The sequence below is a fragment of the Mesoplodon densirostris genome, chromosome 7, assembly GCF_025265405.1.
Source record: "Mesoplodon densirostris isolate mMesDen1 chromosome 7, mMesDen1 primary haplotype, whole genome shotgun sequence".
Taxonomy (NCBI): Eukaryota; Metazoa; Chordata; class Mammalia; order Artiodactyla; family Ziphiidae; genus Mesoplodon; species Mesoplodon densirostris.
Window position 1 is genome coordinate 6021430 of NC_082667.1, and position 11064 is coordinate 6032493.

The window sequence follows — 11064 nt, forward strand, 5'->3', positions numbered from 1 at the left end:
CGGACCGTCGAGCAACCTAGACGACGGCACGGGGCGGGGGTCTGCGCGCGGGGGTGGGACCGGAGGGCGCGGATGCCGACGGTTCAGGGCGTCTGAGTGGGCCGGGGCCATGAGTGCCGCCCGGCCCCAGTTCAGCATCGATGATGCCTTCGAGCTGTCCCTGGAGGACGCGGGCCCTGGGCCCGAGTCCAGCGGGGTCGCCCGCTTCGGGCCGCTGCACTTCGAGCGCCGGGCCCGGTTCGAGGTGGCCGACGAGGACAAGCAGTCCCGGCTGCGCTACCAGGTGAACCGCCCGGCCCACCTCTCCCCCCGCCTGGGTCTGGGCAGACCCCAGGCCGGACCCTGGAGAACCCCAACTCGGGAGAATCTGACTAGAGGCCTCAGCCGGAGCGGGAGACCGCCCCCCGGAGGTGGCCACTGAGCCAAATCACTGCCCAGACCCTCTCAGCTCTGATTTCGGTCCCCAGCCACTACTGGAGAGCCCAGATCCCAGACCTGGCAGCTCGTCCCTCACCCCCAGCTGGAGATCCCAACCTGGAGTCCCCACCGATCCTGGGTACTGACCCTCCCTCCCCTTAGCACACAGGGATGGGGAACTCTTCTGTACCTGAACCAGACTTTGTCCATATTCAGAAGGAGTCCCCTGAGCCCCAGGCCAGATAATCCAACGGGAACCAGCACCCCCTCTTCTGTTCTAAGTCCCCACCCCATCCTTCCCTCCAGAGCTGTAGGTCCCCGCTCACATGATGAGTCCTTGCCCATGCCTTGGCTCCCACTAAGCTGGAAATCCCCCTTTCCCAGAAGACCTCCACCAACTCTAGAATCCTTTTCTTGGAAACCTGAACTAGATTCCTATGCCCCAAACCTGGAAACCATTGGCCTGCCCTTCCCTGGCACCGAAAATCCAGGGCCTCCACACTGGGCCCCTGAAATACCATCCTGTCAACTCCACCCTGATTCCCAACCTTGGGAGATCTCCTGGCCCTGGGAGCCCTCAACCAGCCCCTGCTGGCTCCTCCCTGCCAAAGCCCCCAGCACCCACCTCCTACCTGGGTTTCAGTTTCTGTGAATCATCAAACCTGTTCTACTGGGAAGGCCGGGGAAGGCCAAGGGAGCAGCTGTCAAGCGGCCAAACAGCTGTGTGTCCAGGCAAACAGCTGTGTGCGCTCGCTTTCTTCCTCTCCACCAGAGGGGAGGGAGGAAGGGCCTGAGCCCAGTAACCCTTCTGAGCCCTGTGTTCTGGAATAGAACCTGGAGAACGATGAGGATGGAGCCCAGACCTCTCCGGAGCCGGATGGGGGAGCCAGCACCAGGTCAGGGCCAGGTGGGGACCCACCCCATACTCCTAGCCCCATGCTTCTGTCTCCCGTCCCCAGGCCCCTGCTCAGTCCTCCACCTCACCTCACTCAGCCCTCTCACATCCTGTCCTACAAGAGACTCCTACACGGGGTCCCCTGCAGTGCACCCTACCCTAGTGCCAGCCTCACCCACCCACCCCACCAGGCTCTTTATCTTGCAGAAACCCCCAGCCTGGTCTGGCCCCTGTCTTCTCACAGGTCACTTGTCCTACAAGGATCCCCAGCTTTCCTCAATCCCCAGTCCTGCAGAAACCCCCATTCTGGAATTCCTCTTCACCCCATCCCTTCTCAGTTCCAGTCTCTGCACCATCCCCCAGGACGCCATCACGACTCCTGTCCCAAAGGGTCCCCTTGCTCACCTCCCCTTGCCCCCTCTCCGGGCCCATTTGTCCTGCAGGGATTCTGGCCGAACATCCATCCGCAGCTCCCAGTGGTCCTTTAGCACCATCAGCAGCAGCACTCAGCGCTCCTACAACGCCTGCTGCAGGTGAGACCCTGCCCTGCTCCTGCCACCTGGGGCCCCTGCCCCAGTACCGGCAGCGCTGACTATTTCCCCTCTGCTCTCTGGGTGGGGGATGGTGATGGGAGGGGGTGGGGCTCCTGTCACCTCTTTCACACCCCTCCTGCTCTGCTGCCATCCAGCTGGACTCAACACCCTTTGATCCAGAAGAACCACAGGGTAGTGCTGGCCTCCTTCCTGCTCCTCCTGCTGGGGCTGGGTGAGTGCCCCCGAGGGCCCCCTGCATACCCTGCCTATCCCCGTGAGGGAGGTCCACCCTCCTTTCATTCGGGCTCTGCATCGCATCCCCCTTGGCACAACTGAGCCTCCCAGTATCCTGAGGAGGCAGCTGGCTGCCGTGACCCCACCCCCATTTTACAGGTTAGGAAGCTGAGGCCTTGGGAGGGGCAGGTCCAGCCTCCTGGTCACATAGCCAAGAAATCACACATAGTTGAAAATGGAACCTGATTCCATGCTCCAAACATTCCCCCCCCCCCCCCGCTTTTTTTTAGCCTGTTTAATCCATCAGGGAACAGAGAATAACAGCTACTGTTTATTCTCTGTCTACTTCAAGCCAGGTGCAGGGCAGGCTTATTTTCCTTCCTTACAGAGGTCACACAGCAAGTGAGAGGTAGGGCCACAACCCAGAACCTATATGTAGGGGCAGTGCTCAGGGATATGCCCAGCCCAATGGCCAGGACTGCAGAGTGCCCTGCCAGCCCAATCCACAGGGCACCTGTCACTTCCCCTCCTCTGGAGTCTGAGAGCTAACAAGGACCTCTCTCCCACCCCCAAGATACTCAAGAGAGGGAAACTGAGGCCCAGAGCAGGCAGAAACCACAGCCGGCTGTTTTCTAACTCCCACGCTCCTCATTCTGTGGGGCTGAGGAGTCAGAGTCCCCAAAAGGGATCCAGGGTTGGGATCAAGGGGAGCCCTTAGGGAGGGCCCAACTGTGGCACCTGCCCCCCCTCCTCCAGGAAGGTCAGAGTCCCCTAGCTGGAAAGCTGAGCAGCATCCTTGCCTCAGCTCTGGGTGTCTGTGTGCAGGGGAGGGAGCTGCAGCTTCCCCAACACCTGCGAGTTGCACTGGCCACCTGCCTTATCTCAGTTCATCCTCAGCACCTGACAGGGCACGCATTATTACTATCCCAGTTCAAAAGTAAGGACACAGACGCTGCAGAAGAGCCACAGCTGGGAAGTAGATGAGCTGGGATTTAAACCCACATCAGTGACGTTGCCAGGCCTGTGGGCCACCATAGCCCATAAAGGCCTTTTGCAGGAATTAGAAAAAGATGCCTCCTCTGAATGGGCAGGGCCCACAGCCCTAAGCCAGGGTACAGGGAGTGCGTGTCAGCCCCCATTGTACCCTTTTTGAGGTGCTCTGTGCAGGGCACAAACCACACAACAGTCCATGGTGGCCCTTCAAGCCTCTGTGCTGTACGGCCCCCCATCTCCCCCCCGCCATCCCATCCTCTAACTGGGGACCCAGGACTCTCTCTGCGTCTGAAAAAACTGATCCGGCTGTGACCACCCCAGCTTCCCCAGTGCCCACTGTCCTTAGCCAAAGTCCACATCCGTCCCCAGGGCCTCCGGATCCTGCCAAACTCCTCAAGCCTGGACTCTTGCCTCTCCTGTCTCGCCAAAAACTGGAAGTTCCTAGAAAGCCCCGAGTTCCCTCCAGTCTCTGGGCCTTTGCCAGGCTGTTCCCTCCATCTGGAATACTCCTCTCCGTTTCTGCCTGTGCCATGCCCGTAGCAAAGCCTCTGCAGTCAGATCACCTCCACCTTCTCAATGCAGTCCTGGGCAAGTCACTTCCCCTCTCTGTGTCTCAGTTTCCTCTGCTGTGAAATGGGGATGGTAATACCTGTCTCAGTCAAGGTGGCAATTAAACAAGGCACTGCATGTAACACACTTAGCCCAGTGCCTGGCAGCAGCTGGTAGGTGGTCGCTAAAAGGTAACTTGCTGTCCCTGCTCAGCTTAGATGCTACTGCCTCCAAGAAGCCCTCCCTGATACCCCAGGCTCCCGAGCTGTCTGATCACCAGGGTTGTAGCTTGGAGGTTCTTGTTGCTTGCTCCACTAGGGAAGGGCCGTGGGGGCAGGGACGGACATTTCCCAGGGCCTGCCAGGTGCCCTGCTCTGAAAACACAGAGCTTGGTGAACTTCCCCTGGCGGTTCTCTGCCCAGCGGACCTTCAGCTTAGGTGGGGTACACCATTCCTCAGGCCTAAGCCATGTTGGGGGTTGCGGGTGGAGGTCCCCACCCTGCCGCCAGCTGCTGCCCCCTGCTCCTGCCCTCACCCTCGTGGCTCCATCTGTGTGCAGTGCTGATCCTGACCGGCGTGGGACTGGAGGTGGCCCCCTCGCCAGGTGAGCGCCCCCCTCCTACCTCCGCGGGCAGCGGTCACGCCCCTCGTGTGCCCAGAGGTCCTCGGCAAGCCCTTCCACCTCCCCCAGCGCTCAGCACCCTCCCGGCAGGAAACGGCCCCTTTTACCTCGGAGAGTGAGACTTGCCCAGGCAGTGACCCCGCAGTCCCGCCCGGGAGCCTCCCTGCCCTGACCCGGCCCCTCCTCCCCTGTCGTAGGTGTCTCCAGCGCCATCTTCTTCGTGCCGGGCTTCCTGTTGCTGGTCCCGGGAGGTGCGAGTGGGCGCCGGGCGGGGGCGGGGGCGGGGGTGGGGGCGGGCCCTGGGCGGGGCCCCGCCGCTGACAGACCCCGCCCTGCAGTCTACCACGTGACCTTCATCTACTGCGCGGTCAAGGGCCACCGGGGCTTCCAGTTCTTCTACCTGCCCTACTTCGAGAAGTGAGCAGGCGGCGGCGGACGGCGGGATCCATCGTCGGCGCCGAGAGGCCCCGCGCGGCCTCCTCGCGTCCCTAGGGGGCGCCCCTGGGGCCCGCGCCCCGCTTCGGTACCTTCATCTCAAGGAAAAAGACGCTGCGGGACCCTCGAGGCCCCAGTCCCCTCAGGAGTTTGCTCCGGAAGTTTGGGGCAGTGGGCCTCGGGCCACTACCTGGGCCTGGGAAAGTCGCCCCTTCCGTGCTCCGTGCCTTAACTTATTCTTGGGGGGCTGCTGGGTTGGTGGTGTTCTGTGCTAATAAAAGGGGTGCTTAATTCCAGACCACAATTGCTTTTTACTTCCCACTTGCCCTGACCAGCCCATCAGCTTGGCCACAGCCCCCTTTCGGAAAGGCTGAGAAAAGGACTGACCCTGGGGCTGAAGGGCTCTAGGACTGTCCACCTCCCCATGGTACACATGACAGTCCTCATGTGCCATGACTTGCCCAAGGTCACACAGCATGTCAGGGGCAGAGCTGGGCCTGGGGCTCTTCTTCCCTGCAAGCCTGGAGAAGACTCTCCCAGTCCTTAGCAGAGTCAGTCCTGCCCCTGTCTCCACTCAGAGAGGCAACATTGGTGCCTCCCCTGGCGGCCCTGGCCAAGGGCACTCAGATGACACAGGCCTGGGGCCTGGAGGCTGGTATCCTGGTTCCAGCCTGGCTCTGGGGCCCTGGGCTGCCACAGCCGGCTCCGAATGTGGGCCACCAGGACGCAGCAGCCCAGCCTCCTCCACCCACTGCCCTACTTCCCAGGCCCAGAGGTTGGGAGAAGTAGGGGTCAAAGGACATAGGAAGCAGGCCTGTGTAACAGAAAACCTCAGTGAGCAAAGACTCTTAGAACCACAGAACGTTGGAAACAGACCACTGCAGAATTTTGGAAGGTCCAAGCATCTCAGGATCTCAACAACCAGGAAACAGAATCTTTGAGAACCCTGAAATCTGAGGTCATAATAGCTACCATTTATCAGATTCTTAGAAGGCGCCAGGCACTTGACACAGGTTCTTTCTGGTCACCCTCCATAGAAACAGGCCCAGAGATACTGGCTTGGCCGAGGGCAGGGTGAGGAGCACAACCCAGGGCTTCTGTGACTCAGAGGGGGGTGGGGGTCAGCAAGCTGGCCTGGTCCCCAGCTGACCAACCGAGGGGCTGGCCGGATGAATGTGGGCCTCGGAGACCCTGTTCATATACTTCGTGTTTACAGTCTGCCGCCCCCAGTGAAACGCGAGTGCCATTAAGGCGTTTGGCCTCCACTGTATCTGCAGCGGCCAGGACGGTGCCTTTAGATTTCTGTGATTTTGTTGAAAGAATGAGCACCCAGACCCCTGCTCTCGCTCCTCATCTCCTGGCCCAGCCAGACTTCCCACCCTCAGCCACCAATCAAGGCACTTTTTGGGGGTTACCAGATGCAGGAACTCCTAAATGAGTGATTCTCAAATTAGCTGGGGGTAAAGGACCAGTTTTCATTTCTAATGCAACATGGACCAATACTTTTGTAAGGTAAAATGAAAACTAAAAAAGTGTGGGCTTCCCTGGTGGCGCAGTGGTTGAGAGTCCGCCTGCCGATGCAGGGGACACAGGTTTGTGCCCCGGTCCGGGAAGATCCCACATGCCGCGGAGCGGCTGGGCCCGTGAGCCATGGCTGCTGAGCCTGTGCATCCGGAGCCTGTGCTCCGCAGCGGGAGAGGCCACAGCAGTGAGAGGCCTGCATACTGCAAAAACAAACACACAAAAAAACACAAAAACTAAAAAAGTGAAATAAAAAAACAAAGATACAGAATATAAGCCCACAGTTTGTATTATCAGATTAATCATAAAATTGCATTTCAATAGGTAAAATCAGAACAAACATGGAAAGAAGAAAAATTATGAACACCATTCATTGAAAGTGGGCAAATTAGCAATTAACATAGAGTTGCTACTACGCTCATAACTTTCTGTCACTTCACGATCTTAGCTAAACAGGAAGTGATCCCCAAAGTGGTGATTCTCCATATTATGAGACTATCTCAGGGGTCAGCAAGCTGTACCCCACAGGCCCAATATAGCCACCAAGCTAAGAATGGTTTTCACATTTTAGTAATGGTTGGGATAAAAGTCAAAGGATAATAAGCTTTTGTGACACAAAAAAGTTTATAAAATTCAAATTTTGATGTCAGTAAGTCAAGTTTAATTAAATTATTATTTATCGCATTTCCAACACAGCCACACTCTGTATTGACTTTGGCTGCTCAGCCATACAAACTACTACAGCAGAGCAACAGAAACCATATGGTCCCCAAAGCCTAAAATCTTTACTGTCTGGCCCTTCACAGAAAACGTTTGCCAGCCCTTGGTCCATATGAACATGTTGACAGAACCCTGAATCGCAACGTTTAAAGTTTTAATGTGACCAGTGTGCTTGATTTTTGCTGGTTAATTTATGTAATCCAAGTTGGATTGACAGCAACACCATCCTCAGGAAATGATGAATACCCAAATTCTAAATATGATTTATTTTTAGTTGGAAAAGGCATTAATAGTTGCACACAGATTAAGAACATTAGATTTCCTTAGTGAATTGTGACTCAATTTATCCCTGATGCTCTTTGCCCCATAGCCCATTTTGTCTGATATGTCTGTAGTTATACTAGCTTTCTTTTGGTTAATTCTTTCCTAGTAAGTCTTTTTCCAAGCCATCACTTTCAGCCCTTCAGTTGTCATTATGCTTTGAATGTGTCCTTTTTTTTTTTTTTTCAGCTGTGTTTTGCTGTACGCAGGCTTTCTCTAGTTGCAGCGGGCAGGGGCTACTCTTCGTTGTGGTGCGCGGGCTTCTCATTGCAGTGGCTTCTCTTGTTGTGGAGCACGGGCTCTAGGCGTGCGGGCTCAGTAGTTGTGGCATGCGGGCTCAGTAGTTGTGGCCCGCGGGCTCTAGAACGCAGGCTCAGTAGTTGTGGCACACAGTCTTAGTTGCTCCGTGGTATGTGGGATCTTCCCGGACCAGGGCTCGAACCCGTGTCCCCTGCATCGGCAGGCAGATTCTTAACCACTGCGCCACCAGGGAAGTCCTAAATGTGTCTCTTATATGTGCACTTAGCTGTGGGGAAGAGCCTGGTATCTGCCTTTATATATATAGATAGATAGATATAGATTTATTATTTATTTATTTATTTATTGGCTGTGTTGGGTCTTCGTTGCTGTGCGCGGGCTTTTCTCTAGTTGCGGCGAGCAGGGGCTACTCTTCATTGCAGTGCGCAGGCTTCTCATTGCGGTGGCTTCCCTTGTTGCGGAGCACAGGCTCTACACGCACAGGCTTCAGTAGTTGTGGCACGTGGGCTCAGTAGTTGTGGCTCACGGGCTCTAGAGTGCAGGCTCAGTAGCTGCAACACAAGGGCTTAGTTGCTCTGCAGCATGTGGGAGATTCCCAGACCAGACCCCAAACCTGTGACCCCTGCATTGGCAGGCGGATTCTTAACCCCTGAGCCACCAGGGAAGCCCTGTTTTGTTTTGTTTTAAGGATTATTTCTACCTTGTGTTTTAATGTTTTCTGTAGACTTTGTTTTTCTTTGCTTTTTTTCCACTTTCCCAGCCTCCTGCTAGCTTAATGAGGAATTCTTCACTTTCTCCCTTTTCTTCCTCTGTTGATTTGACTATCGAGAATGGAACATTCTATCTCTATTTCTGTTATATTAATGGTTACCCTTACATGATTAACAAAATCTAAAGTTAATCAATGCATCTGTCCTCCTCTAGGAAAAACAAGCATGTCTAGAGTATCCCTTCCCATCTTCCATTTTAGTTTTGTCTATTATTTTTTTTAGTCCCTCCTGGTTTTTAAAATCCCCCAAATTATTTTTTTATAGTTAATGCTTCTTTAGATCTACCAATATGTTTACTGATTTCTCTCCTATTATTTAGTACATACTCTGCCTTCAATTTCCTTCCCACTGAAGCCATCCCTTCAACAAGAGTTTGTGGGTGGGAAACATTTCAGCCTTTGTTTGCTGAAAAATGTTTATATTTCATCTTCATTCTTGAATAAGATGAGCTAAGTACAGGCTTCTCAGTTGGCATTTTTTTTCCCTCTGCACGTTGAACAATCTATTCCATTTTCCTCTTGCATCTGTTGTTGTCAATGAAAAAAGTCTTTGGAGAGTCTAATTGCTAATCCTTGGTAAGTAATCTGACTTCTCTCTCGAGCTGTTTACAAGATTTTCCTTTTGTATGCTGCAGTTTCACTGGCACGCATCTAGATATACATTTACTTTTTAAAAAAAATTTATTTATTTATTTTTGGCTGCGTTGGTCTTTGTTGCTGCGTATGGGCTTTCTCTAGCTGCGGTGAGCGGGGGCTACTCTTCTTCGTTGTGGTGTGCAGGCTTCTCTTTGCAGTGACTTCTCTTGTTGCGAAGCACGGGCTCTAGGCATGCGGGCTTCAGTAGTTTTGGCGCACGGGCTTAGTTGCCCTGTGGTGTGTGGGATCTTCCCGGACCAGGGATCGAACCCATGTCCCCTGCATTGGCAGGAGGATTCTTAACCACTGCACCACCAGGGAAGTCCCTATACATTTACTATTATTTATCCTTCTCTGGCTCCAACGTGCTCCTTCAATCTGGTCTCTTGCCTTTGTGGAATTCTTTTTATTTATTTATTTATTTAGGGCTGTGTTGGGTCTTCGTTGCTGCACGTGGACTTTCTCTAGTTGCGGAGAGCGGGGGCTACTCTTTGTTGTGGTTCGTGGGCTTCTCATCGTGGTGGCTTCTCTTGTTACGGGCATGGGCTCTAGGCGCAGGGGTTTCAGTAGTTGCGGCACGCAGGCTCAGTAGTTACGGCATGCAGGCTCCAGAGTGCAGGCTCAGTAGTTGTGGCGCATGGGCTTAGTTGCTCCACAGCATGTGAGATCTTCCTGGACCAGGGATCAAACCCATGTCCCCTGAATTGGCAGGCAGATTCTTAACCACTGTGCCACCAGGGAAGTCCCTCTTTGTGGAAGTCTTTATGGAAGTTTTTCAATCATCATCTCTTTAAATATTGCCTCATGCCTGTTCTCTACATTTTCTTCTTCTGAGATTCCTAATGACTTTTAACTACTCTTTAATATTTTCTGTCTTTCATTCCTCAATGCTACCTTATGGGTGATTTCTCATATATAGCTTCCAGTTCATTAATCTTTTCTTAAATTTGTCCAATATGCTGTTTACTTTACCCCTTGATTTTTTTTCATTCCAATGGCTATATCCTCTATTTTTAGAAGTTCTTTTGGGTTATTTTTTTAAATCTTTGTGTTCTGTTTTTGTACCATCCTGTTACTGATAACGGTCTCCTTTCTTTTACCTCAGTTTTTTCTGTTTGTTTGTTTGTTTTTGCGTTTCCTTAATGGCCTCTTTTACATTGTTTTATGATTTACACTTTGGGTGCTGACTCTTCTGTTTACTGCATCTGCCTAGTCTCCCTCATGGTGATTTGTTTCCTTATGTGATTTGTAATTTTTTGTCATGAGTTCATCTTCAGAAGTGACAGGGTTGTTTGGGTTTGGGGTTTTTTTAAGTCCTATGTGCCCTGGGTTGAAAGAGTGCCTTTCTCAGCAGTTTTTTTCCTATTTCTTCTGCTTTGCGCACCACAGAGATAGACGGCACTCCTGCTTGACATGCAGACCTGAGTTGCAGGATCACTGGGGTAACTTTTTCCACTCAAGGTCCTGAACATCCGTACCTCGTCACTTTCTCAGGGTGGTGGGTGGAGGTATATTTTGGTCGCCTTTTCAAGAACAGGGGAGCCCGCTGAGACGCTGGATCGTACTGACATCATGTCCCGCTCCCCAACCTCTTACAAGTCTTTTGTCCCACCTGGGTGTCAGAGCCCAGGCCCCTGAACCTCTCCACCTCTGAAGCCCCCATGGCACCTGCTCCTTCCCACCACCCAGCTTTGGGTTCTCTCTTTGTCTTTGGTACCTGGGGTCATCCCTGTCTTTCACGTTCAGCTTTAAATAAAAACAAAACCCAAAACATTTCCACATATAAAGAGTGGGAGGTGTCCATCCACATTCGCAATTCACCATGTTACCAGAACCAAGCCCTACACTGCCCTGTCTTTGAACGCTGCCAGTGCCAGGGAGCTCCCTACCTCCCAAGGGGCTGGAGAGATTCAAATCTTGCTCACACCAGAGAATGATGGGTGGTTGAGGGCACGTTTCCTCCAGGCAGCTCGGGTGGAAGGGAGGTGAGGATGAGGGTGGGCAGGTGACATCACAAGCCAACTCTCCAGCCAGAGGTTATCAGGAGCAGAAGCCTGGGGCTGCTGGGTTTCTTTCATCCTGGGGCCTTGTAGGGAGGGTGTGCAGCATGAACCGTGCTGGTGTCTGAGGCCAGAGGGGCAACAGTCTCCCTCCTGGAGCC

General features: G+C 53.4%; 1 protein-coding gene across 4 annotated transcripts; it reads left to right on the top strand.

Moving 5' to 3' along the window:
- TMEM134 (transmembrane protein 134) lies at positions 1 to 4960 on the top strand. 4 transcript variants are annotated; one of them, XM_060104213.1, is made up of 7 exons: positions 7 to 283; positions 1249 to 1313; positions 1756 to 1845; positions 2001 to 2077; positions 4181 to 4225; positions 4441 to 4494; positions 4582 to 4748. In XM_060104213.1, exons 1-7 carry the CDS (start codon positions 110 to 112, stop codon positions 4662 to 4664), a joined length of 588 nt encoding a protein of 195 aa, XP_059960196.1. In that variant the 5' UTR covers positions 7 to 109; the 3' UTR covers positions 4665 to 4748. The 4 variants fall into 4 exon arrangements, with proteins under 4 accessions (XP_059960199.1, XP_059960195.1, XP_059960198.1 ...); XM_060104216.1 differs by lacking the exon at positions 2001 to 2077 and having other exon boundaries at positions 1 to 283; positions 1249 to 1324; XM_060104215.1 differs by lacking the exon at positions 2001 to 2077 and having other exon boundaries at positions 4 to 283; positions 4582 to 4960.
- The last annotated feature ends 6104 nt before the right edge of the window (positions 4961 to 11064 follow it).